The 26,778-nt window shown below is 50.7% G+C and overlaps 3 protein-coding genes across 5 annotated transcripts; 2 read left to right on the plus strand and 1 right to left on the minus strand.

Annotated features, from left to right (window-relative positions):
• Positions 1–349: 349 nt before the first annotated feature.
• On the plus strand, positions 350–15,995 carry P2RX5 (purinergic receptor P2X 5). 3 transcript variants are annotated; one of them, XM_055129819.1, is made up of 12 exons: positions 352–614; positions 5,591–5,741; positions 6,327–6,398; positions 6,618–6,693; positions 6,958–7,054; positions 7,257–7,337; positions 7,548–7,686; positions 8,151–8,287; positions 8,694–8,787; positions 8,892–8,957; positions 11,695–11,777; positions 13,004–15,994. In XM_055129819.1, exons 1-12 carry the CDS (start codon positions 481–483, stop codon positions 13,245–13,247), a joined length of 1,374 nt encoding a protein of 457 aa, XP_054985794.1. In that variant the 5' UTR covers positions 352–480; the 3' UTR covers positions 13,248–15,994. The 3 variants fall into 3 exon arrangements, with proteins under 3 accessions (XP_054985796.1, XP_054985794.1, XP_054985795.1); XM_055129821.1 differs by lacking the exon at positions 7,257–7,337 and having other exon boundaries at positions 350–614; positions 13,004–15,995; XM_055129820.1 differs by lacking the exon at positions 6,327–6,398 and having other exon boundaries at positions 13,004–15,995.
• A 1,568-nt stretch (positions 15,996–17,563) lies between these two features.
• EMC6 (ER membrane protein complex subunit 6) lies at positions 17,564–19,489 on the minus strand. The gene is made up of 2 exons (XM_055131964.1): positions 19,350–19,489; positions 17,564–19,194 (listed from the first exon to the last, which is right to left on the minus strand). Exon 2 carries the CDS (start codon positions 19,144–19,146, stop codon positions 18,814–18,816), a length of 333 nt encoding a protein of 110 aa, XP_054987939.1. The 5' UTR covers positions 19,147–19,194; positions 19,350–19,489; the 3' UTR covers positions 17,564–18,813.
• Positions 19,490–19,628: 139 nt separating this feature from the next.
• On the plus strand, positions 19,629–26,744 carry TAX1BP3 (Tax1 binding protein 3). Its single transcript, XM_004604959.2, has 4 exons — positions 19,629–19,761; positions 23,395–23,514; positions 23,983–24,060; positions 24,367–26,744. Exons 1-4 carry the CDS (start codon positions 19,723–19,725, stop codon positions 24,502–24,504), a joined length of 375 nt encoding a protein of 124 aa, XP_004605016.1. The 5' UTR covers positions 19,629–19,722; the 3' UTR covers positions 24,505–26,744.
• Positions 26,745–26,778: the final 34 nt, after the last annotated feature.

The following is a 26,778-nucleotide window of genomic DNA, read 5'->3' on the forward strand; positions in this document are numbered from 1 at the left end:
TACTCCTCTTAACCTCCACTCCGGGTTGTAGGTGTCACCTCCTGAAACCTGTCCCCCTGTATTCAATTCACCAGGAGGAATTCCGGGGAATTTCCCGGGGAGCGGGGAAGGAGCGGGTGCGGGGAGGGCTTTCAAAGGAGCGGGTCATCCCTCCCCCTTTCCATCTGCTGCTCCTTAGGGCAGCGATCTTCTCCCTGCGGAGGCGGCCACACGCGTGCTCCAGCGGGCTCCGGGGCGCCCTGGTCCGGCAAGAGGAAGAGGTGACGGCAAGGTCGCTGGCGGACGCCGAGCCGCGGCTGTGGGTCGGAGCCCCGGGAGAACCCGCCGCCGACCACCTCCCGCGCGCCCCGAGCCGCGCCCCTCAGCGCCCCGCAGGCCCCAGGCCGGAGCGCGGGGGCGGGCGGCGCGGGGCGGAGGCGGCGGGCCGGTGCCCATGCGGCACCAGCCCGGCTGCGAGCGAGCGCCGGCCAGGGCAGCAGCATGGGGCAGGGGGTCGCCAAGCAGACGAGGGCTCTGCTGGATTACACCACGGAGAAGTACGTGGTCACCAGGAACAGGAAGGTGGGCCTGATCCACCGGCTCCTGCAGCTGGGCATCCTGCTCTACATGCTGGTGTGAGTTCTCCGGGCTGCGGCCGGTTGGCGTGGGCTGGGGTGCCAGTGGTCTTGTGGTTGGGATCACCTTATTTGGGGAAGACAGCCTCCCGCCCCCTCATCCCCGACTCAGCCCTTGGGGGTAAGGGTGGGTGGGGTTCAAGGGTGAGACCTCTACTTACCTCCCAACCTCTGGAGATGAGTTGTGGGCGGGTCTTTTGGCTTCCTTAGCCTTCCTTTGGGGGCTTTCTGCGGGCAGCCCCTTCCTCCGGTGGGTCCACAGAGTTGCGTCCCAGGGTCCCTAGGCCCTGGCCTGGCGCTGGCTGGCCCAGGCACTCCGCAGGTTATTTATAATCACTGAGTTCAGTGCCAAGATCCGGGGCTGGCGCTACTCAGTAAATCCTGCACGTCCTAGAACTCTCTCTCCCGCTAACTTGGCTCCCGCCCCCCACCCCCCCACGCGGAGGCTAGCCTCGCTGATACCCAGCTGGGGGTCCTGTTCAAGGGCCCTTTCCCTGAAGCCCACTTTCACACTGATCTCCTCTTTCCTGTCTAGTCTGACAGGACTTGGGGTTGCTCTCCGGTGAGGCAGAGGGAAGAATGGGCTGACCAGAATGTCCTCTCCCTCAGTCTCTATGCCTCTTGAGGGGATCAGGTGCATGATTTTTGAGTCATATTCAGTCATTTTTTGGAACCTAAGAGGGCAGAGCCTGGCATCACCGAAATGCATAAGGAATCAGTATGAAATGTATGAGGGAATGGATGTTATCCCTTCCCTACTTGCCAGATGTTTCTGTCCAGGCCCCAGTGGTCGCTGATTTGTGCTAAAATGGCTAATTGGGCCACAATCCTTTCTGAGTTCCTTAGAGATGGGCAGCCTGAGCCCAGGACCTGCCCCAGAGACTGAGAATGGGTGTACCTACTCTACAGTGAACTACTTCTGGTGCCCTGGGAGATGCAGCTGCATACCACTACTGCATGACACCTCGCCTGGCCTCAGTTTCCCTAGGGGAGTTAAACTGGGTCAACTCCAACACTAGCGGCAACATCACAACAAATGGCTGAGAGTTGTATTCATTGAGCTCTTCCTCCAGTACAGGCACTCGCTGTGCTAAGGAGTTTACATGCACCATCTCAATTAAACTTTAGGGGGTGTTGTGGGGAACTGGGGGGCCCTGAGCCCCATCTCCAAGCACTACCAGGAGTTTCCCTCAAGCATCTCTGGATACAGCTCAAAAACAAATAGGAATACATATATATATATCTATACATATCTATCTATCTATCTATCTATCTATCTATCTATCTATCTATCTATCTATCTATCTATCTATCGCTGTCATCCCATTGCTCATCAATTTACTCGAGTGGGCACCAGTATTGTCTCTAATCCTCTCGGCCCTGAGATTTTAGCAGCCTCTCCTTACTCGTCTTTCCCAATGATTGGAGGTTCTTTCAGGGTCAGGGGAATGAGACCTATCATTACTGTTTTTGGCATATCGAAAACGCCATGGGTATCTTGCATATATATACATATATGTTTTGTTTTGACATAATTTTGGTTATATAAAAAAACTTTCATGGGGCTGGAGCGATAATACAATGAGTATACCCACATTTCCAACTCAAAGGGGAGTCTTTAAAAGCAGGAGATTTGGGCCAGAAACACAATGCAGTGGTGGGGTTCTTGCCTTGCATGCGATTCAACCCCTGGTACCACAAATGGTCCCGAGTCTGCAAGGAGTGATCCTTGAGCACAGAGCTGGGAGAAGCCCTGAACACTGCCAGGTGTGGCCCCAAAGCAAAACAACAACAAAAAACCTTTTCAGGAGTAGTACAAGAACATTTTTATTCCTTTTACCTCTACTTCCCAAACATTAATATTTTGGGCTTTTTAAAATTATAGTTTAGGTAACTTGGTTACAATAATGTTTACATTTGTAGTATTGCTATACAAAGTCACTGCCCACCACCACCACTGCCATCAACTGTCCAAGATTCTCCCCCACTGTCCTTTAATCACCTTATATCTCCATTCCCTCCACTGCTCCTCTCCAAACATGAACACTCTGTTAATATTATCCTCCCTTTCTTTCTCACATTTCGTGTATGTGTGTGTGTGTGTGTGTATACTAAACCTAGGTCTCATATATGCATGTAAGTTGACATTTATGAAGACTATGGAATTTATTTTTTACCATTTCTAAATTGAGGTAAAACTAACACAGCATGCACTCCACAATTTTTAAGTATATGGTTTTAAAAAATGTGTTCATAGTGTTGCACAACTATCTCCATTGTTCAATTCCAAAACAATTCTATCACCCCTTCAAAAATCTGAATTTATTAACAACCATAATTCACCCCTGTCAGACACTAAATTATTTTGTGTCTCTGGATCTGCCTGTTCTGGACAGTTCAGATAAATCATGTCATCCAATATGTGGCATTTGCATTTGCAGGGTCTGGTTTCTTTCCCTTACTATAATGTTTTCAAGGTTCATCCATTTTGTAGCATGGACCAGTATACATCATTCCTTTCAGTTTTGTTTTTGTTTCAGGGCCATGCCTGGCAGTGCTCAGGGGCTACTATTGGCTCAGTGTTTGTGCTTCAGTCAGTGCTGCTCAGGGCACCCAGCGTCATCATAACTGACCCCCCAAGTGCCTGTGCAAAGCCTGCACTACAGTTCTTTGAGTTCTCTGGCCCTTATTGCTGTTTTCACAGAATAGTATCTCATTTGTGTGAACAGGCCACATTTTATTTACCCATTTGTCTGTTGACAGGCATTTGATCTGTTTCTTTTTTGCCCATTATGAATAATGCTGTTAAGAACTTTTCTGTACAGATTTGTAGTCATGTTTCCAATCCTCTTGGTATGTACTTTGATGTGGGATTGTAGGATGACATAACTTTTTGAGGAACCACCAAATTATTTTCCACAGCAGTTTATTTCCATCAGCAAGTATCAATTTCTCCATAACCTCATCAATTGTTTTCTTTCTTTCCTTTGTTTCTTTGTTACTTTCTTTTGTTTCTTACTGTGGTCTTTAGACATGACTAATGTTGTTGAATATCTTTTATTGTTTTTAGTCACACCCAGCAGTGTTTTGGGGGCTACTCCCAGTGTGTTTCTTGGGGGTTATTCACAGATCCGTCCCAATGGTGTTTAGAGGACCAGGAGGTGCTGGGGAGCCAACCCAGGCCTCCTGCGTGCAAAGCATGCAGACTGGTCCCTTTGAGCTATCTCCTTGGCCCAATATTGAACTTTCCCCCCATGTATTAGTCATTTATGTATGTTTTTGAGAAATATCTTCAAATCCTCGCTCAATTTAAAAATTGGATTATTTGAGACTGGGATGTAGCTCAGTAGTAGAGCACTTGCCTTGTATGTATGAGGTTCTAAGTTGATTCTCAATACTGCCCCTCTTAATGTTATCAGTTTGAGAACCCTCAAATTGGGTCATCTGTTTTTTTTTCTAGTTATATGTGTTTATTGTATTTCCTGGATATTTTATTTACAAACATTTTCTTTTAGACTGTGGGTTATCTTTTTCACTTTTTAAATTTTGGGGTGTGTGTGTGTGTGTGTGTGTGTGTGTGTGTGTGAGAAAGTGCTTAGGGAGTCTGCAGCCACTTCCAATGATACTCAGACAATGGGGCCAGATTATGTTTTGGGCCAGTTGGGATTGGGGGCCAGCAGGACCACACCTGGCAGTGCTTGGGATCTATGTGGTTCTGGAACCGAACTTGACATACCCCTGCCCCCTGAGCCATATCCTTGGACCCTCTTTTCATTTTTTTTTTATTAGGTGTTGGGTTTTTTTGGAGGGGAGAGAGGTTTGGGTAACACCCAATGGCGCTCAGGGGCTACTCCTGACTGTGCTCAGGAGTGAGCCTCGCAGTGTTCACTGGACCATGTATGGTGCAAGAGATTTGAACTTGATGCAGCTATACACAAGGCACATGCCTACTTCTTGTACTCTCTCTCCAGCCCTGCTTTCACTTTTTAAATTAGGTCCTTTTTTGTGCACAACAGTTCTTTTTAAAACGGTTTTTTATTAAAACACTGCGATTCACAAAGTTGTTCATAATTGAGTTGTTTCAGGCATAAAATGTATCAACACCAATCCCACCACCAGTGTCTCCTTCCCTCTACCAGTGTCCCCAGGTTCCCTCACATCTCCTCATGTGCCCCCTTAACAGGCATACTAGCAAATTTATTTCACCTTATTTGCTCCGAAAACACATAAAGGAATAGCAAGTAGAATTATTGAAAATGAATCAATAAAAATCAATCCATGATGATTGCTATATGTTTTTAACCTTTCTTAATCTGGTAAAGAACAACCATTTGGTGTGCAAAAGTTCTAAATTCTGATGAAGTTTGGTAAATCTATTAATTTGGGGGAGGATGGGATACACCTGGCAGTTCTCAGGGGTTACTCCTGGCTCTGCACTCAGAAATCACTCCTGGCAGGCTCAGGGACAATATAGGATGCCCAGGATTAAACCCAGGTCTGCTGCATGCAAGGCAGGCACCCTACCCACTGTACTACCTCTATGGCCCCATCTATTTTTAACTAGTGTTTTGGGTTTCAGTGAGGATAGGGTGTTGTACTCTTTTGCAGAATGGGTTGGGGGTCTCTCCTGATTAGTTTCAGCTTCTGCCCCTCTCCTTTAACTTTCCTCCCAGGGAGTGGGCATGAGTGAGCCTGTCAATCCTGGGAGTTCATTGGCTCCTGCAGTCACATGGCCAGTTGATGGGTGAGCAGTTTTCAGCCAGGACTGCTGACAAGGGCCTCAACCCCAAAGACATAGCTTATCCTCTTTGCCACTGGCAGGGATGGTTTTAGGATTTCAGTAGCTGGAGAATTGTGTCCTTGCCCAGAAGCTGGTGGAAAGGTGGTGCCCCAAGTCTGCACCCACTCCCTCCCTGCATGCTCCTTCACCTGCTAAAACATCCCTGCAGCAATAACCTTGATGACCTTCCCCACAGTTGGGTCTTCCTGGTGAAGAAGGGCTACCAGGAAACGGACACCACCCTGCAGAGCAGCGTCATCACCAAAGTCAAGGGTGTGATGTTCACCAACACCACAGAGCTTGGGGCGCGGCTCTGGGATATTGTGGACTTTGTCATTCCACCTCAGGTTTGAGCCCCACCCAGCATGGGGGTCTAGGCTCTCAGGAGCTGGTGGAGGGGGAGGCAAATAAGGGAAGTTGCTTGGGATTTGGAGACTTTTGCATGCACGTCTTCCTTGCCTAAGCCCCACACCGAAGCCCTATATGCTCCTGCCTGCGCCTCATGCTTCCACTCCGTTCCCAGCCAACCTGGAGATCTTTCGAGATCCAGTGGCGCTGAGAATCTGCAGGGTAGTAGGAGTCCAGGGGGCTGGTGCAGACCACCCTCAATTTAGCCCCGGGGCTCTTCACAGTCACCCTTCCTTCCACATCTGGGCCAGAACCTGTGTGTGTGTGTGTGTGTGTGTGTGTGTGTGTGTGTGTGTGTGTGTGTGTAGGGGGGAGTGAGGAGTAGGGGGGAAGCTGGGCATTTGGGGTTCTGAACCTGGCCATCTGCTCCAGGGCTCTAAGATTGGCAGATGGATGGCATCCACCAGCTTTGCGTCCCATGTCCCAGCACCCTGCAGTGACACTGCCTTTTCTAACATCTGTGGGAAAGCAGGTGCCCAGAGGGCGGGAGGAGGTGCCTCACCTTTCTCTGTCTGGCCCCTCAGGGAGAGAACATGTTCTTCATCACCACCAACCTCATCGTGACCCCCAACCAGCGGCAACAAACCTGTGCAGAGGTTTGGTTTGGTGTAGAGAGGTGGGCGCAGGGGTGGGGCCCATGAGTGGCTGGGCCCCCTGGCTCCCTGCAGTGGAGCTTCCGGCCATCCAAGGCCACGGGGGCTCTCAAAGGTTGTGTGGCCCTGTCCTGGGTGGTTGTGCGGCCCCATCCTGGGTGGGACTGGCTCCGAGCTGGGGCCATGCGGGGACATCTTTACCCCATTGTCCTTTCTCTGTAGAGTTCAAGCATCGAGGAAGCTAGGTGCCATGAGGATAGTGACTGCCCTCCCGGGGAGCCTGTGCTGACTGGTCACGGTGAGGCTGGTGGTGGTCCTGGTGTGGCAAGAGGGGCCTTAGAATGGGAGGTTCCTGGGGCTGGAGTGATAGCACCGCGGGGAGGGCGTTTGCCTTGCACGCGGCCAACCCGGGTTCGATTCCCAGCATCCCATATGGTCTCCTGAGCACCACCAGGAATGATTCCTGAGTGCATGAGCCAGGATTAACCCCTGTGCATCGATGGGTGTGACCCCCCCAAAAAAAATGGGAGGTTCCTTGCCTGACTCCTGTTCTGCCCTGCAGGAGTGAGGACTGGCCGCTGTCTGCCTGCAAAGAACGAGACTGGGGGCACGTGTGAGATCTTCGGCTGGTGCCCACTGGAGTCGGAGTGTGTGCCAGAGTGAGTGGGTTATGGTCTCAGGGCCCTCAGAAGGTTCCCAGTCCCGGGCCCATGCCAGACTCTCATTCTGAGGCCACCTAAATAGCCAAACGAGTGGCCTTGACAGAGACTCATGCGGAGGGGAAATGCAGGGAGCAGCCTTGGGGGACCGGGAAGAGAGGGCGGGGACTCCCGGACAGGCTGACCTGGCTTGATTTTTCAGGAAGCCACTCCTGAGCAATGCTGAAAACTTCACTGTTTACATAAAGAACTACATTCATTTCCCCAAATTCAACTTCTCCAAGTATGTGAGGTTTGGCTGCTAGGGGTTAGGGCTGTGCATGAGAGTCCCCAAGCATGTGCACAGGGTGCATGTGCATGTGACCTTGGTTCGAGGCACCTCTGGGGGATGGCTCAGGGCACGGGCAAGACTCACCCAGTGGGTAAAGCCCAGTGTCTGGGCAGGGACAGTGTGTCTCCCTTCATTTCACCGGATGTGATGGCCTCCTCCCAGGAGCAATGTGTTAAATACCCAGGACACGCGATTCCTGAGGACCTGTCGCTTTAATCCCGAGAACCCCTACTGTCCCATCTTCCGACTGGGGTCTCTGGTCAGCTGGACGGGGAACGACTTCAATGAGCTGGCAGTGAAGGTAAGTGGTGTGCAGGCGTCTGCAGTGAGGCAGGTTCAGGGGACTCCTGGCGTGGGCTGAACCTCCCAGTCACCTGCTTCGACTACTCTTTCCAGAATGATCAGTGACCTGGTGAGAGATGCATTCAGCACTATGTTGTTCTTAGTCCTTGGGGTGTCAGCTAACATTCAGCGCCCCCACATTTTCACTGCTGTGGAAGGCGCCTGGTCCATGGCAGGTGCTCCCACACTGGCCCCTTCTTCCCAGAGCATGAAGGCAGGCAATGGGTGGGGACTGTAGGAGAGGTACTTTTTTCAGTCTTCCAGAGGTGAGGCTAGGAACATGGGCCTTCCACTGTCCTCCGAGGACCCTGTTCCAGCTGGGCATCTCCTTGTACCAGCACTGATCCTGTCCTGTAGTGATGTAACAAAATGACTGTCCTCAGAAAGTTCTATTTGCTGGTTCTTATCTTTTTCTCCATCCAGGGTGGTGTGATAAGAATTGAAATTCAGTGGGACTGTGATCTTGATAAAGGGCCGTCTAAATGCAAACCTCAGTATTATTTTAGCCGCCTGGATAAGGTTACTTCAGAAAACACCATCTCCAGTGGGTACAGCTTCAGGTAACCAGGGCTGACCCTGCTGAACTGTGAGCCCCCAACTCTGCTGTGTCTTTTCCTGGGTTTCAGCAGAGTGGAATGAGCATGAGAGGCACTGGGAGAGAAGGCTGAGGAGAGGGGAGTGGGTACTGAGAGGGCCTCTGGGTACCCTGGCCTCACTAACTGACTTCATTCTGTGTCTGTTCCTTTGGTGGGTTCAAGTTGGCCTGGTGGTGGTGACAAAGCCCTTGCCTCTTGGGGAGTGTCTGTGAGGGTTTCAAAGATCTAGATGAATCTTGAATAAGGGTGTCAGCAGGAGACTCTGCAAGCACTCGAGGGCTGCTGAGTCTTGGGTCCTATAAATCTCCGGAGTCAGGTCTGTGGCCAAAAGTAAGGCCCAGGCCACTCCCTCAGGGTCGTGTCTCCGCAGATACGCCAGGTATTACCGTGATGAAGCTGGGATGGATTTCCGCACCATGATGAAAGCTTACGGGATCCGCTTTCATGTGGTCGTGAGTGGCAAGGTGCGAGAGACCTTTCCTTCCTTCCTCAGGCTGGGCAGGTGGGAGCCCTGGGGATCCCGTCTCTACCTTGCCCTGCTTCACTCACCTTTGTCTCTGTGCTCCAGGCAGGGAAGTTCAGCATTATCCCCACAGTCATAAACGTGGGCTCTGGACTGGCCATCTTGGGTGCTGTGAGTATCTTTCCCATCCTCCCACTTTCCTCCTGAGCTGACAGCAGTGTGGCAGGGTAGAGGGAAAGGCCCAGGGGATGCGGGTCTGGTCTATGAGCAGAGCTGGTGAAATGAGCCAGGAACTGGCTGAAGAAAGCCCTTGACTCCCACAGGCCCACAGTCTCTTTTGGGGGGTGTGGGGGGGGCAGTGACTGACTGGTGGAGTTCCTCTTTCCAAAGTCAGAGAGGCATTTGCCTGGCGCTCTAGAGCTGCACCCAGAGGGGCTCCCAAGGGAGAGAGTGGTGCTTGGAGGGAAGTTTCCTCCAATCTCTTCATGCCACTTTTTTATTTTGAAAATGTTTTAGGGACGTGCTCCAGGCAATCCCCAAGCCAAGATTTCTGGCAGCCTCTTTCCTTATTCCCATGCCTTGGAGCAATCACTCTACTGGAAGCATATGGCAGGACCTAGGATAGACTTTTGGTTGAGATCAGGAAAACTGTTAGTAGGGGGCCATGCTCCTGAGAGGGGACAGATGAAAGTGAGTCCAAAATACTTCCTTCAACTGCAAACAATCATTGTTAGGTAACCCTATAGATCTGCATATGCATCTTTTCCAGAGGAGGCATCTTTAGCCACCACCCATTTTTTACTGGGTGGGGGGGGGGGGTGGTACTGTGGTGACTGGGAATTGAACCTGGGGTTCCTGCATGTAGAGCATGTACTCCAGCTCTTTGAGCCATTCCCTTGACCTGGAGCAATCACTTTTTCCCCACTTTTGGCATTTGGGCCACACTTGATGATGCTCAGGAATCACTCCTGGCTCTGCACTCCAGAATTACTCCTGGCAGTGCTTGGGGGACTATATGGGAAGCTGGGGACAGAACTGGGTCAGCCTTGTGCAAGGCAAGTGTCCCTGCTGTACTATCTCTCTGGTCCTGGGAGCCATCACTTTTTAATGTGGGTAGCTTTGAAAAACAAGGGCAACTGGGGGCTATGCCTGTGAGATGAGGGTCATGGAAAAAGTGGTGGGTGGCCATGGAAAGAATGCTTCCTGTGGAGCAAAAAATTGAATAAGAATTTTGGGATCAAGGGAATAAAAGACATGAATGGGCCAGTGGCAGAGGCAGATCCATCAACTCCTTGGGGTGTGCACCCCACCCACTCCAGGGTCTGCATTGGGTGAGGTGAGGGAAACCTCACCTCCTCGCCTCTGAGGTGGGTGAAATTGCCCTCTGGTGGAGGAGACCTGCATTTACACAAGACAGTGAGTAATTTAGGCTGGGCCTCAGGCTCTGTGATAATCTCACAGTCCACTCTAGTTCCTCTCACTCTCACTCTCTGGAAGGATCTTCCTAAAGTGCCTCAATTCCATGCCTAGTGTGAAGCCCTTCAACACCTCCCCTTAAAGGTCCAGAGCCAATGCTTAAGAGACACTCTAAAAATTACAAGCCAGTGCTCCCTGCAAGTGTCTACTTCTCCACCACATGCCACATGGAATTTCCCAGGCACAGCAAGTCTGTGGTGTCTTTTTTATGTTTTCCTCTCCCCCCACCCCCACAAGCTTTAGGGTGGGCTGGGCAGCCTATCAGTGATCTCACAGGCTGGCCATTGATCCAATACAATATTGCCCCCCACCCAGGCTCTCAAATGTCACCTGCAGAGGACTCCAAGGCGCAGGAAAACAAGCAGAAATGAAGCTCAAAAAAATCAGGAAGTACCTAACACTCAAGAACATCTATCTTTGGGCTGGAGCGATAGCACAGCGGGTAGGGCATTTGCCTTGCACACGGCCGACCCGGGTTCGATTCCCAGCATCCCATATGGTCCCCTGAGCACCGCCAGGGAGTGATTCCTGAGTGCAGAGCCAGGAGTAACCCCTGTGCACCGCCAGGTGTGACCCAAAAAAAAAAAAAAAAAAAAAAAAAAAGCAAAGAACATCTATCTTTTGGGGCTGGAGCGATAGTACAGTAGGCAGGGCATTTACCTTGCATGTGGCCCATCCGGATTCAATCCCTGGTAACCCATATGGTCCTCTGAGCATTGCCAGAGGAAATTCCTGAGTGCAGAGCCAGGAGTAAACCCTGAGCATCACCAGGTGGACCCCCCCTCCCCTAAAAAAAGGAACATTTATTTTTTAATTTTTAGTTTTGCGAACACATCCACTGGTGCTCAGGGCTTACTCCTTGCTCTGTGCTCAGGAATCACTTCTGGTGGTGCTTGGGGGACCATATGAGGTGCTGGGGGATCAAACCTGCATCGCAAGGCAAACAGCCCTACCCACTGGCTGTACTATTGCTCCAGCCCCAGAACATCTATGTTTAGCCATGATAATATTATACTTCCTTTTTGCACTCAGCCTGGGTGTCACTCTGGAGGACTTGGTTGAGTCCAGTATCTCTCTGCTCCTCTCCCCATCACCGGACATGTAACTCTGTAAGATGCTTATCCCCAGATGATAGTCTCAACCCCCAAGCACTCAAGTGCAGCACACACTCTGTTGAAGAGGTGGTTCAGTGAGGTCAGGGCAGGGTGAGTGTTTGACCTGCCCCAGCTGGTGGGCTCCAAGCTAACTCTGCCATGGACCAGGCTGTGCTCTTTGACAAAGGTACCTCTTTCTGTGTCATTTTCCCAACTGTAAACTGGGGTCAATAAAGCCCTCAGAGGTTGCTGCAGGATCACATAGGAAGTCACACATCAGTGCTCTGATACTTCTGGAAGAGTAAGATTCTGAGTCAGGGACTCCAACTCTTTTGCAGGCCTCTTTCTTCTGTGACCTGATACTCATGTACTTAATCAAAAGACGTCACTTCTATCGCAACCAGAAGTACGAGAAAATGAGGTTAGTTATGTTTCTCCCCCTGCAATCTGAGGGGCTCTGTGGACATTTCCCCCCTCCCCCAGCTAGTCAACATCACCCTTCTTGGCTTGGGACCTTTACCCTGATATTCCTAGCACTTAAGATTCTTTTATGGGGCTGGAGTGATAGCACAGCAGGGAGGGTGTTTGCATTGCACGCGGCCGACCCGGGTTCGATTCCCAGCATCCCATATGGTCCCCTGAGCACCGCCAGGGGTGATTCCTGAGTGCAGAGCCAGGAGTAACCCCTGTGCATTGCCAGGTGTGACCCAAAAAGCAAAAAAAAAAAAATTTGTTTTATTTGAGGGGTGGTGGTGGTAGGGGTGTCACACCCAATATGCTACAAATTACTCCTGGTGGTGCTTGGGGATATGGGATACCATGGATTGAAACAAGGTTTGGGTGCATGCTAAGCAAATGCCTTACCTGCTATACTATTTCTCCAGTCTCATGTTTTAGGATTCTTGAACTGGGGAATTCCTGGTGGTGGGTTATGGTTGAGGGAAGCTGTGATGGAAGGGAAGGTAAAAATGAATTTGGTTTTGGGTCATGGATATAGTTCAAAACATTTGTCTTGCACACATGTGGCCCTCAATTCAAGTCTCAACACCTCCAGGAAACAAGCTAGACCGACCAACCAAACAACAAAGAACAGATTTGTTTTCATTATGGCAACCAATTTTTAGGCTCTCTTAGGCTGGGTGTGTGTATGTGTATGCTGTGTGTAAATATGCATATTCAAAGCAGAATACAGTATGAGTGGTAAATTGCTGTGGGTAGACAGCAAGGGAAAAGCCCTTGGAAGCTTTCTGAAGTTAGGACGAGGATGGAGAATTACTGGTGTACTCCAGGGTATCCCAGCCCCTTTACCTAAGAGTAACTTAGGGGTTACTCTTGGCTGTGCACCCTGGAGGGCTTGAAGGTCCATATGGGATTCCGGGGATCAAACGTGCATGGGCCTTGTACAAGACAAGGACCCTACCTGCTGAACTGTCTCTCTGGCTCCAATCCCAGGAATCTGGGATAGTGGGCTGAGGGTCAGCCTGAATTATCTCTGGCCTGCACTGAACCCCAGCCCTGACCTCACGTACTGGAGAACTGAGCTGCTGGTGGTAGAGGGGCACCCTCTGAAAGGTGTTTTTTTGGAATTTCAAAAATTCCAATTTTGAGGGAGGCTGACCAAGGCTAACAGGGTGGTGTCCTGTTCAGGCTTCAAGATAAAAAGTCCTCGAAGGGAAGGGAGGCCACGGTTAAGTCTGCAGAGCAGCCCACGATGCAGGACCGACATGGCGGCAAGAAGGAACTACTAGGTCTGTCAAGCACAGAGCAGCAGGGCAGCGGTCCGGACCCAGAACCTCTCAGTCAGCCAGCAACTCTGGATGCCAGTATGATGTGGCCACAAGACAGTCTGTCAAGGTTCCTAGATAGTACTGAATCTTCCACTACGCTCTGAGGGGGGAAGGATCCAGTGATCTACATCTCCACAGTCCCCATTTTATCCTGAGTGACCACAATGCAGTCGTCTTGCTGTGCTATCCCAGCTTAAGACAGCATCATTAGCACCATTTACTCAGTCTTACTCCACCCGGCACTGTTCTGAGTTCAGTGGCTGCAGAGCTCTGCTACTCCAAGTGAGTCTGTGGACCAGCAGAACCTGCATTGTTTGGGAGCTTTAGTTAGACAGGCACGCTCAGGTCCCTTCCATATTCCCCTAAACTGGAACTGGCGTTTCAACATTCCCTGGTGGCTCTTTGTGCATGTTCAAGTTTGAAAAATACTGGTTTGAGATATGCAGAGCCCTGGGCTGGAGCAATAGCACAGCGGGGAGGGCGTTTGCCTTGCACGCGGCTGACCCAGATTCGATTCCCAGCATCCCATATGGTCCTCTGAGCACCGCCAGGGGTGATTCCTGAGTGCAGAGCCAGGAGTAACCCCTGTGCATTGCCAGGTGTGACCCAAAAAGCAAAAAAAAAAAAAAAAAAGATATGCAGAGCCCTGGTTCAGAGGTTGACATCAATTTCGAAGGCAAGCTGATACATATGCCTTGAGGAGAGGACCCTTCCAACCTCTCCACCGCAACCTGTAGGAAAATGGCACCATGTTCAATGTATTAAAATGAAAATATTTTTGTTCAGGTAAAATTTAAGATTCAAAATTTACAGTGGGTTGGACATTTGCCTTGTGTGCAGCTAACTTGGGTTCAATTCCCAGTATATCATTAAAGTCCTCTGAACCCGCCAGGAGTGATCCCTGAGTGTAGACAAGGAGAAATCCTGAACACTGCCTGACATGGCCCTCAAACCAACTGCACTCAAAACAATCTCACTGACCTGTTTCCTGAGGCAATCTGTGCTACCAATTCTAAGAGTCTCCCTTGTTTTGTTGAGATTCCAGTGGTTGTGTCCCACCTCAGAAAATTAACGTTTCCTGCTGTCTCTAAGTCAGATCATGTCTCCCAATCAGAAAGGATCAAAATGGAATATGCTTTCAGACTGGCATGTAGGAACCATCTCACCAGTTCTGGTGAAACTAGATAAGTATGTTCCTTGGAACAAAATTACTTATACAGCAAGCAACTCTCTCTTGCCTGTAATCTGTGAGCAAATCCAGTCTTCAATTCTAACTGAATTTGGGTAATGTACTGTGACATTTCACTTTCTCACTAAAGCAAACCTCTGAATTATTAAAATATTTTTTAGGTGTTTGGGCCACACCTGGCAGTGCTCAGGGCTTACTCCTGACTATGCTCAGGATCACTCCTAGCTGGGCCCCATTAAACTGAACCTCCATAACAGATTTATCAAATTAATTTTTTAAGTCCAGAAAAGCCTTCAAGATAGCCTCTCTACGTCAGGACCATGCTCAGGAAATCCACCTAATACTACTTTTGGATAGTATACCTAAGTTTCCTTGGGAAGGAGGAGTTGGTCACACCTGGCAGTACTCAGGAGTGACCCCTGGAGTGCTCAGAGGAACCACAGGTGGTACCGACGATTGATCTGTGTCTGCTTGCAGGGCAAGTGCCTTACTTGCTGTACAATCTCTTGGCATTTCCTGGCTTTTATAAATACCCCTGTGCCTTACCTGCTATAGTCTCTTCAGCCTTTTCCTTGCTTTTATAAATCCCCATGCCTCAGTTGTTGTAAATCTCTTTTGCCATTTCCGTGCTTGTATAAATCCCACTTATTTTTATGAGTGGGAAACTCATTAATCTAGAAAACTGGCTGAATGACAAGGGGGCTTAAAGCCTTTAAGTGTGGAAAGGAGTGTTTTTCTCTTGGAGTGTTGGTTGTCCCATTAGGAAGATGAGCACTTTAGCTTCTTGGGCTCTTCTGTGCTTAATCTAAGATTACATGCATTGTCAGGTCAGGCCAGGGCCTAAACATAAGATTTCCTACATTTTATTCTCCTCATGAGTTATTCCATGCCTTGGATATAGCATGGTGCTGACCACTGGGATATTTGCAAATTAGTTACTATCAATTGAATCAGCTGTGAAAGACCAAATGCCCTATACTGATGCAGGAATCATCAGTTGCCTTTTTGAGCCATAGCCTGCCTTCTCCACCCGTTTCCCAGGGCTGGCTGCTCCACAGGGAGAACACTGTTAAAGGGCAATGTGACTTCCTCCAGTGCCCTGGAGGAATTAAACTTGCAATGTAAGTTTGCATGATAGGCAAGTCCCCATTGGTTCTAACCTGCCCCCTCCAGGTATTACAGCTTTCCTCCGAATATTATAGCTATGATCAAGGTGTACTTTTTGGTAAATGACCAGAACTTTTCCATGAAATTACTGGAAATCTCTGTTTTCTGGTCCAGAGGTTGAAAATCACTGCTACTAGAAACAAGAATGTTCCTGCTCAAAAGGCATACCTTTGTCAGCTCTTTCCCCTTAGTCCAGTACACAGAATTAAGGGCAGGGGTTGGGTGGGAGATGAAAGGCAGATGGTTAAAAGATGTCTGGGATCTTTTCAATTCATGTATTCCCTGACCTTCTCCTCCCCCCGCTTATATTTTGGGGGATACATTTGGCTTTGTTCTTAGGAGTCACTCCTAGTGGTACAGGGATCCAAAGCATGCACTCAGCCTATTGAGCCATCTCTCTGATCTATTTGTTTGATTATAAAATAAAATTTATTAACTTTAAATGTGTCTTGACTTTCCCCTTTTTATTTTCATGTTCACTGCTTTAATGACATGTATATTTATATATACACATACTTATTAATATATAAGCATATATAAAATATTTTTTTTTGGTGGTTTGAACCTGCGATTGAACCTGGGGTCTCATATATGCAAGGCCAAGTGTTCTACTGCTGAGCTACATCCTTGGTCCTCAGTCACTGAGTTGTTTTTTTTGGGTATACTTGGCTGTGCTCAGGGCTTACTCATGGCTCTGCACCCAGGAATCATTCCTGGCAGACTCAGAGGGCCATGTGGTGCCAGGGATCAAATCTGGGTTGACCACATGCAAGGCACTACCCAATATACTATCGTACTATCTCTCAGCCCCTCCCCCCGCCCCGTGAATTTTAAAAGAAAATTTAAGACATGACTAAAGTAGGCTGACACAGGAAATAATCAGTGAAGAATTTAGGTTCCTTATTATTTTTCATAGAAATTCAAGAGAAACTCTTCTAAAATGAGCAAATATGCCTGGAGAGATACTATAGTGGGGAGGGCACTTGCCATGCACATGTGACAAAACTGGGTTCAATCCCTGGTATCCCATATAGATATGGTCCAAGTCCTGCTAGGAGTGATTCCTCAGCTCAGTCAGAAACACTGTTGGGTATGGCCCCCAAACCAAAAAGATTAAGAATAAGCAAACACTTTCACAAAAGACTAGGACAGCATAGATAATAGTTTTCTATTTTTGCCAACCCAGATATGCTCACCCAGGTTTGCTCCTGGCTCTGCTCAGGGATCACTCCTAGCAGTGTTTGGAGATCACATGTGGTGCCAGGGATTGAATATGGGTTGGGTATATGCAAGGCATGTGCCATACCCACTGTACTATCTCTCTGGTTTTAAACTCATTTTCATTGAGTGTAATCTGATAAAACTCTTCAAAGCTTAAAAGAAAAAAATTCAAACAAATAAATTTGATCACATTACTCCTAAAACTTCTAAAGGTTTCCTCCACTTGCTCTTAGGATCAAGGACAAACTTCCCTCTGAGACCCTTCATGACTGGGTTTAGGTTGACCTCAGGGATTCTTAAAGCTCCATAAAACAGATCAAACTCTTTACTTCCAGTGGCCCTCACACAGGCATCTTCTGCAGGTAACCTCCTTCTCCCCCTCAGCCACTGGGTCTCAAATGTTATTCTATCAAAGAAATTTCCCTTTATCCCACTGCCAAAACTGGGCTAGATTTAGGAATCTATATACTTTCCTCAAAGCATTCCCCTTAGTTAAAATAGTTGTAAAATTATGTAATTCGTATATATACATACCTCTCAGAGAGCCAGAAACTTCCTAGAGTAACTCCCCCCCACCCCCAAGGCAGAGCCTGGCAAGCTACCCGTGGCATATTCAATATGCCAAAAACAGTAACGACAGGTCTCATTTCCCTGACCCTGAAAGAGCCTCCAATTGTTATGAAAGACAATTAAGGAGAGCCTGCTAAAATCTCAGGGCTGAGTGTAATAGAGACATTACTGATGCCCGCTCGAGTAAATCGACGAACAAGGGGATGACAGTGATACAGTGATGTAATTCTATTCTTCCCAGTTAGGCGGCAAATTCTACAAGCAACACGTTCATCACAGCAATTCAAAGCATTTTTATTTCTTAAGTAATCCCTCACAAGAAAGGATCAAGATTAGTCAATCAACAGAGGCATTTACTCTCTATACATGCCCCCAATTTTTTCCTGGTGTGATATTTTCAAAGATTGAAATTAAAAAAAAATTGTATAGTTTAGGTTACATGTTTATAACAGCATTAACAATCATGGTTTTGATATAGTTATCACACCTCATGCCCACCAAAGTGCCAATGACCCTCCACCAATATCTCTATGCTACTTCAAGTCCACCTCTTCATTCCACTCCTACCCATAGGGGGCCTTGCTTGGTGATCTCAGTTCTGTAATCCAGGGTCAAGGGCGTGTTATCATTTGACACTCTCTACTCTCATTTTCTTTATATACCACAAAGTGAGATCAGATGAGTGAGATCATTTGGCATTTGCTCTTCTCCCTCTGACTTATTTTATTCAACATGATACCTTCCAGCTCCCTCCAAATTGCCGGGAATTAGAAGATCTAATTTTGTCTTAAAGTTGCATGGTGTTTCACAGTGCATGTGTGATACCTGTTAACATACCACAACTTCTTGATCTGTCCATCTGTCACTGGCCACCTATTCTGGCTATTGCAGTAAGAGCTGTCATGAATTACGGGTGGATACATATCTTTTTTAAAGATGTTTTTGTATACACACCCCCATCCTGTGGGTTTCATATTCAACAGAACTTTTTTTGATGGGAGACAGCAGTAAATAGTGAAAAAAGACTTTAAGTCGCACCTTTCACACCTGAAAATCATGGTTAGTGGGAGGAAAGGCAGGGCTATAAAAGGATACTCTCAACCAAGAATCCCAACTCCTGGAATGAAAGGGCATAAGGGTGCGAAAGACAAGGCGCACTGCCTGCCAGACAGAAGCCAGAACTGCCACACCAGGTCATGTCAGCTTAGGAAGCCCTCCCTGGCTGGTGTCCACGTAAATCCCAGGGAACTACTCGGGAGGCCCAATCGCAGCACTCCAGGGGTCAAAGACTTGGCGATTCTGCCCTCATGCCAACGGCGGGGTGGGATGGGGGGGAGGGGGTAGAAGTAGCGGTTAATGCATTAAGTGGGAAAAACCCTCCACACAGTGCCTGACGCTTCCTCTAATCTGAAGATCATTACAGGCTCGTCGTCTTCTGATAGAAATGATAACGTGACAGGTGGAGCAGTGACGGCGGAGACTTAAAAGCGACGTGGGCACGGTGTTCCCTTGGCGCAGCCGGGTCAGTAGACGTGCACCATGCCATAGAGGAAGGTCCAGAAGAGAACGTAGGTGAAGAGGCCGCCGACGAGTCCCCCGGTGAAGAGCGGTCTCCGAGACTTAAAGTATTTGTTCCACCTCCTCCCCGCCTTGAGGATGAGGAGCAGGGAGAGCAGGACGGAGGCGAGCAGGTAGAAGATGAAGCCGTACAGGCCCGTGAGGCCCAGGATGCCGGCCGTGGCCCCCGACAGCGCCGACACGGAGGTGCGGCAGTAATCCAGGACGGCGGCGTTGCCGCGCACGGCCGGCTCGCTGATGAACGGCGGCCCTTCCCGCTTGGCCACCACCGCGGCCATGGCCCCCGCCTGGGCTCACGCTCGGCGTCGGCGCGGAACCACGCGAAGCTGCGGAGAGAAGCGAGTTACCCGCGGCGCCCGGAGCCCGGCCAGCCGGCTCCACGCCGACCCTCCCCCGGGGCTGCCGCGACCTCGCACCGCTCCGGGATCTTTAAAGAGACGCTGAGAGGTCTCGGGCGTTCCGCGCCACGGTGCCCGGTTACCTGGAACTCGGCGGCGGTCGGTCGCTCGTGTCCCCTCAGACGGCCGGGCGCGGAGACCCCCGTAGCGCCATCTTGCGCTGGAGGCTGCTGGGAGGCCCGCGGCTGCGCAGGCGCCGAGCTCGCGCTCCCGCAGCGTGGCGCATGCGCTGTCGGCCCGTCGGGCGAGATACCACACCCTCCCCGCTTTCCGACGCACGCACGGAGACTTCCGAAAGCCCGACGGCGCTCCGGCCGGTTATTGGCTGGAAGCATTTACTTATTCATGAGGAGGCGGGCCCAGCCGGACAGCCTTTGTTAACCGGGGAGGGCGCGGCCGCGGGGATTTTGGCTGCGGGCTTCGCTGGCTCTACTAGCTCACCAGCTTGGCGTCGAGATGTCCTACATCCCGGGCCAGCCTGTCACCGCCGTGGTGGTGAGTGCACTCGCGCGGGCTCCTCTTCTAGACTTGCCTCCACTTTGCAAACTGACACCCGAAACAGGTTGATTAAGTGCGGTACCTGGCGCTTCCCGCTACCCGGCATCCCGGGCTTTCTGGTCCAGTTCTGCGGGAGCGAGGCCGCGTCTCCTCCAAAGAAATCAACAGATGGCCGCGGTTCTCCGGAACCTCCCGCGACCGTGCACTCGCCCCGCCGCCGCTCTCCGCTGCTGTCGGCCGGGCGGGGCAGGGCGCACTGCGGAGGAAGGCCGGCTGCGGGAGTCGGGGCCAGCGCCCCCTTCCTGGCCTGTGTTCCCAGCGGGGCAGCCGCGGGGGGCGGGCGCCGGCCCCGCGTCCGCCAGTGAGTCGCCGCTTCAGGAATGAGGAAGTGCTTCCTTGCTTCGGCCGCCGCCGCCCCGAGCGAGATTTGAGGGGTGGCCGTGGCCGGGGTCCTGTCGAGCAGCCGCTCACCACTCTTGTCCAGTCTTGCCTCTTCGGACCTCTCCCCTCCCCCCTCTCCCTCCTCCTTGCCGCCGCCTGGTTCAGAGTAAAGGCTAGAACAGCTGACTCGGTTCTGCTCCAAACTTTTTCTTTGTCCCAGCCTTTTAGGAAAAGTTCAGGTTCCCCGCCTGATACTTGGGCCCCTTTGGTGCTGCTCGGGTCTCTGGCTTGCAGATGCAATAGGTAACGGGAGTTTCTCATTTTTTGTGTGGTGCTGGTGTTGGGAATCGAACCTGGATTTCACACATGCAAGGCAAGCAAGCCACATCCTTGTCCAGGTTAGGGAATAGGACGGCAGGGACATTAGACCCGGAAATCAGTGGCACAGCGGGATGGGACCAGCAGGTAAATTTCCTTGTTGGAAGTAGGAAAACTGAGTCTCAAAGAGCACCTCCACGAAGTCCTAGTCCTTGGGAAGAAATGTCTGCTGGACACGGCTTTCCTGTGGGAAACCCTGGGTTTGATCCCAGGTGTCCCCAAGCACCACTGGGCGTAGCTGGGTAATAAGGAAAAGGAAAAAGAAATGCCTGTGGGGCAGGCAGTGGTTGAGATGGCAGTGCTGGGTTGGCAGGACGTCAGCCAGGCGCTCCTGCCGTGGGTGGAGGTGGTGCGCAGGCACTGATAAAGGTGGCATGTGAGGGCGTGCTTACAGCAACAGCTCAGGCCTGGGCCGGCATTCATTGCTGGACCTGCTGACATCTTTCAAGTTTTACCCTCGCTGCCTGAGCCTGGCCTTTCCAGATTCCTGGCCTCCCCAGAGAGGAGGGCCAGATTTGCTCCTTAACAGTAAAAAGGGAGCAGGGTCTTTAGTTGAAGAATCAGAGGGACACCTTACCTTCAGGACTTAATAATGAGGCAGTGATAGGGCCTTGCCTACTCCCTAAGGTCTGGACTCTGTGACCTTGAGGGTGGGGCAGAGGGAGTGGAAGGGCTGTGTCACAGAAGTGGAGGGTTGGAGGAGCTCACACTTAGGGTTGAGGTACATTGGGCCTGTGGTCCCCTTCACTCCTCGCATCTCCTGGCTGACCCATGCAGCCTGTCATGGCCAGAGAACTCTGATCTCTCAGTTCTTCTCCTAGTAGGATTGAGTCTGAACATGGGCATGGTCTGGCCTCTGCCCCTGGAGTCAAATTGGTGATGCAGTCATTTTCCTCCAGAGCTCCTGCTCTCACCCTAGCAGTTACTCAAGATGAAATCATTCTCTGAACTCGGGCTGCATCCACCCAATTGCCCATGTGCCTGTATGGCTCCTGGAACTCCATTAAAAATGCATCTCCTTCAAGGTCTCTGTCCAGGTGCTGGTTGTATGGCCCTTGAGTGCTCTGCACCATTCACGAGCAATCTACTTTCCACATCGTGCTGCCTTTGACCTCCACAACCCTCAAAACGCTCCGATGAGGGTTTTTTATTTGATTCACTGAATCATCACACATTACAAGCTTCTGATTGTATCAGGGGTACAATGTTTGTACTTTCCCAACTGGGTGCCTGAGGAGTCATTCTGACATCAGACTTGGCCATGATCACCCCTTCTCCCCAACTTCTGAGCTCCAGTGGGCCTAGAATCAAGGTCAGGTGACCAAGCACCCGGTTCCCCCCTCTGCCTCCCTCTCCTCCTCTCTTAAGAACTGGTACAGATGATCCACTTTGTGAAGTCCCTCAGGTTCAGGTCAGGTCATGTCACTTTTTCTTGTTAAAACTCAACTTTTTGCCTGCCAGAGAGGCAGGATGGGGGGTTAGGGGGCAGGAAGGAAGCTGGGGACATTGGTGAAGGGATTGGTGCTCAAACATTGTACCCTGATACAATCATAAGCTTGTAATCTGTGGTGATTCAGTGAAAACCCTCAACTTTGAGGGCTGTGAGAGTGGCTCCTGTGAGCACAAACCTAGTATGTGTGAGGCCCACAGTTTGACACCTGGAATGTGGCCTCTCTGAGCATCACCTGGATAGTCCTGTGAATCCCCATCCTGCGAAGAACCTCATATTTTCGGTCTCATTGCAACAGCCCCTCTGATCCTATGCTGTAACGCTTGTGTCCAGGACGTGCAGCCAAGCATCTTCAAACCTCTGCTTGTTCTGTCCTCCGCCAGGACAGCCTCTGTCTACTTCCTGTGAAAGTTTGTTCTCTACTTTGCCTAAGTGTCTGTTTTTGTCCTCAATGGGGCTGGCTCAGCAATCTGATTGGACTCAGCAGGTGCCTGGTCTGAGGACCAACCTGACCCTTCCTAAACTGGGTGGACTCCTCTTTTGGTCGATGGCAGCCATAGTAGCTGGCTCTTGGACCAGAAGTGGTTTGGAGGACAAGTTGACAAAAGGTGTTGCTGAGACAGAAGGTGGTACCTAACAGACAGGAAAAGGTTGGGACAGAAGTTTTGTGTAGGTAGATGTGCTTTTGATGTGCTGAGTTCTGAATCTCAACCCCTCAGCCTTTCAGGCTGGTGACCATCTGGACTCAGTTTGTTGTCGTTTTGGGGGCTACTCCTGATGATTCTTAGAATTTACTCCTGGCTCTGCACTCGGGGATCATACGGGAGCCTTGCTGGGCTTGGAGGACAATGTAGGATGCCAGGGATTCAACCTGACTCAGCTGCTGTACTATTGCTTCAGCCAAGAGCTGGATTTTTAGGAGGGTCCAGTACATAGTACAACGGACAGGGTGCTTGCCTTGCATGCAGCTGACCTGGGTTGGATCCCCAGCACCACAATATGGCTTCTGAGTCCACCAGGAGAAATCCCTGAGTATAGAGCCAAGGGTAAGCTCTGAGCATCACTAGTTGTGTTTTAGCAGCCCTAAAGCTAAACAAGTGTCCAGGGTCTGGCTCCTTGGCATGACCCTACTGGACCCCTAGTGGCCTGAAGCTGTTATTACAGACAGGCTGATTAGGATTATTCTTTTGCTTTTTCTGTGGAGGGGGCGCTTGTCACACCCGGTGATGCTCAGGGGTTACTCCTGGCTCTGCTCAGGAATTACTCCTGGCGGTGCTTGGGGGACCATATGGGATGCCAGAGATTGAACCCGGGTCAGATGCGTGCAAGGCAAATGCCCTGTCTGCTGTCCTATTGCTTTTGCCTCCTGGTTAAGATTATACTTAACAGTCGACCCCAACTTCTTTTATTTTTTTTGTCAGCAAAGAGTTGAAATTCACAAGCTGCGCCAAGGTGAGAACTTGATCCTGGGCTTCAGCATTGGAGGTGGAATTGACCAGGATCCTTCCCAGAATCCTTTCTCAGAAGATAAGACGGACAAGGTGAGGGGTGGGAGACCAGGCTCCTGAGATCTCCATGAGATCTGCTTCCTGGTCCACTTGCTGTACTCCAGCGCTCTACCTGCTGTACCATCTGCTGGACCCTCTGAAGAATCCAGTGCTGGGCTGCAGCAATAGTACAGCAGGTGGGGCTGACTCAGGTTGAATCCCTGGCATCCCATCTCTCTCAGTCCGAAGGTCCAAGGGACAACCTGGTGGGATGATTAGGGTTGGGGTAGCAGTGGGGCAAGGGTCTTAGCCTAGGGAAGGCCTGCTCACACTGAACCCAGGTGGTAGCTGGAACAAGGCTCCCCATATCTCCTTGGCCCTCTTGCACTGCCTGTGCTTTGGGGAGGAGGCTGGGTGTAGGGAAGGACAGGTGACTGGGCATATGTGGACTGGGCTTTACTTTGTGCTTAAGTCTGGTCTTGTGTCTCCAGGGCTTGAGTGACGTGGGCCGTCTCTTTCCAGGGCATTTATGTCACACGGGTGTCTGAAGGAGGCCCAGCTGAAATTGCAGGGCTGCAGATTGGAGATAAGATCATGCAGGTAATAGACTTCGGAGGGGATAAAGAGGCTAGGGTCTTGCCTCCTGGGGTCCCTGTGGACCTGGGGTCCCTGTGGGAGACTCACCACAGGGCTGATCTGGCCTCCAGAGGAAGCTGATTCTTTCCTTTGGGTATCTCAGCTGTGGTGTTTCCAACCCCCACCCCATGGGACATCAGCCTGGGCAGGATGGGGGAGGGGGACCGGAGGGTTGCAGCTCTTCACGTGACCTGGGTCCCCAAAATCTCACCTGCTTGCTGATCGCAGAGGTGGAGTGCTGAGGTGGGCTGTGTTCTCTTTCTGGGCCAGGTGAACGGCTGGGACATGACCATGGTCACACACGATCAGGCCCGGAAGCGGCTCACCAAGCGTTCGGAGGAGGTGGTGCGCCTGCTGGTGACTCGGCAGTCACTGCAGAAGGCCGTGCAGCAGTCCATGCTCTCCTAGCAGCCCGCTGGTCCAGTCCCGGCCTGCCCGCCGCCTCTGTGTGCAGTCACCCCACTTCCATGGGCTCTGCACCGCATCCTGACTTCTGCTGACTGCGGGTCCCAGCACAGAAGGTCCAGCGTTTGTCCCCAGGCCTGATCAGCTCTTCTTCCTTTCTTGCACCTACTGGCCCTAGGCTCCGGGGCCAGCTCTCTCCCTTAGACACCGAGTGGAAACGAGTACCTGCAGCTGAGTTCTAGTCAGTTTGTAGTGACTACAGGCTCGCAACCCCCCCAACCCCCGGCAGTGCCCAGGCAACAGCTGGGCAAGGGCAGTGAACTGGCCTCACCCATACTGTGCCCAGGTGCCCCAGTTCTGTGTGCCCTGTGTTTCTCGGCACTGCCCAGAGGAAGCTCGACACACTACCAAAAGCTTGCCTGGATGAACACCAGACAGGCACACAGTTCACTCCATCACATCCTCACTCCTCCGAGGGGCGCTGGTCTCCCCCAGATTCCCCCAGCATTAGACAAGGCTAGAGGCTGCCATTTCAGGGTGGTTCTTAGGACTGCCTTTCCTCTAAGCCTGTTGGTTTAACTTTTGTATTTTTGTAATCACAACTTTGATACAAAGTGTTTTTATTAGACTGTTTGGAGATGCCAGTTCTGCTTTTGAATATCTCTCATTTCACAAGCAAATGGACAAGCCTTACTTTAGAGCCCATAGAGATGGAGCTGTGGAGCTGCCCCACACCTAAAATCTTACATTTAATAAATAGTGCTGGAATTCACAAGGGGTTTTTGGTGGGGCCCGGATCTTTGGGGGTGGGGGGGCTGCAGAGAGCATTGGTAAGGCTGGCTAAAGTGGTTTCTGTCACTCTCGGACAAAGCCAGACTATTTCCACATCGACCTGATACTGCTTGACTACAGCCACATCTTAGGAACGTCTGGGAATATTAGCTTTACTAGAACTGGGTCCGGGAGCCTCTGTCTTCACAGTTAACCAAGAATAGCTTACAGCAGAACAAGCTTCATGGACCCTAATGGGCTCATGGGGAATACCCCTCCCTAATACTCATAAGAACATTCAATTGATGGGGTAGAGAAAGTACAGGGGTTAAGGCACTTGTCTTGCACATGTCCTACCCTGGTTAGATCCCCAGGACTCGTGGTCACCCTGAGCATCACAGAGTGTGGCCCTACTCTCAGGCTCCTGAAAAAAGGTCTGTGGGCTTAGGCTGAAGTTCCTGTTTCAGAGAAATATGATCCTAAGCATTTGTTAATCTATTGCAACCAAAAAAAAAAAAGAAAAAAATCTATTGCAAGTGGATGAAAAATCTGGAAATTAAGACCTACCCCCCAGTCTCCCCTGCTCGCCAGGGATGGCGTGCCCTTAAAGACCACCTAATCTGTGTGCACAGCCACAGTGGGTGCCCTCAGGAGTACAGAGATGTGACCTGTGGGACCTCCCTGGTCTTGAGCATCTTGTACAACCTAAGAAGGCTTCCTGCTGAAGTGCTGGGGCAGCTGGCATCAGTGGGCTTCACAGCCCGTTGCATCTGCTCACGTGTCTCATGTTCCCAAGCCCTTGCTGCTATGTCCTGTAGCCTGCAAATGTTCAAGAGTGTGAAGCAAGGAAGGAAATCCAGGTTTAAGACTCAGTGGCTCTGGGGCCGGAATGATAGTACAGCAGGTAGGATATTGTCTCGAATGTGGTTGACCTGGGCTTGAGCCCTGGCACCCCAGATGGTCCCCCAATCAATCTGTGCCAGGACTGATTCCTGAGTGTAGAACCAGGAGCAACCCCTGAGCACTGCTTAATATGAGCGGAACACAAAAAAAACTGAGTGGCCCCTCACACTAATCTCATATAAAATGTTGGGGACCCACTCAATCAAGGCTGGTTCAAGGCACATCCTAGGATCCACTCCTGCCTCTGCAAGGGTGACTGGGTGGGAAAGACGAACTAGGGATTCGGGTTTAGCCCAAGAGAACTCTGCAAGGTGGTCTCAAGTCCTTATTTAAGCCTCCTGATCTGACAGGTGAGTCTCACGCAGGGTTCTGGGGAAGTGAGAGATGGGCCTGTAACTCCAGGGGAGCTTCTCGCCAGTGGCAGGACAGGCTTTAAGGCATGGACGGGGCATATGTGCATGTCTTATACTGAAGTACAGTGAGAGGAGCAGCTGGAGAAGTTCACGTTGGATCCTGGATTCTGGGCAAGTGAAGGGACTCAGAAGGCAGAAAATAAGGCACTCACAGGTCAGGGAGATCCGGTGGCTCAAAGGGCTGACGTGC

Source organism: Sorex araneus, chromosome 3, assembly GCF_027595985.1.
Source record: "Sorex araneus isolate mSorAra2 chromosome 3, mSorAra2.pri, whole genome shotgun sequence".
Taxonomy (NCBI): Eukaryota; Metazoa; Chordata; class Mammalia; order Eulipotyphla; family Soricidae; genus Sorex; species Sorex araneus.

Excerpts from the sequence above, each read along its gene's own strand:
- P2RX5 (XM_055129819.1), top strand. The coding sequence starts at position 481 with ATGGGGCAGGGGGTCGCCAAGCAGACGAGGGCTCTGCTGGATTACACC. Across the intron at positions 7,687-8,150 it reads TCAATGAGCTGGCAGTGAAG|GGTGGTGTGATAAGAATTGA; the intron begins GTAAGTGGTGTG and ends TTCTCCATCCAG. Across the intron at positions 8,788-8,891 it reads ATGTGGTCGTGAGTGGCAAG|GCAGGGAAGTTCAGCATTAT; the intron begins GTGCGAGAGACC and ends TCTGTGCTCCAG.
- EMC6 (XM_055131964.1), bottom strand. The coding sequence starts at position 19,146 with ATGGCCGCGGTGGTGGCCAAGCGGGAAGGGCCGCCGTTCATCAGCGAG.
- TAX1BP3 (XM_004604959.2), top strand. The coding sequence starts at position 19,723 with ATGTCCTACATCCCGGGCCAGCCTGTCACCGCCGTGGTG. Across the intron at positions 19,762-23,394 it reads AGCCTGTCACCGCCGTGGTG|CAAAGAGTTGAAATTCACAA; the intron begins GTGAGTGCACTC and ends TTTTTTTGTCAG. Across the intron at positions 24,061-24,366 it reads TTGGAGATAAGATCATGCAG|GTGAACGGCTGGGACATGAC; the intron begins GTAATAGACTTC and ends TTTCTGGGCCAG.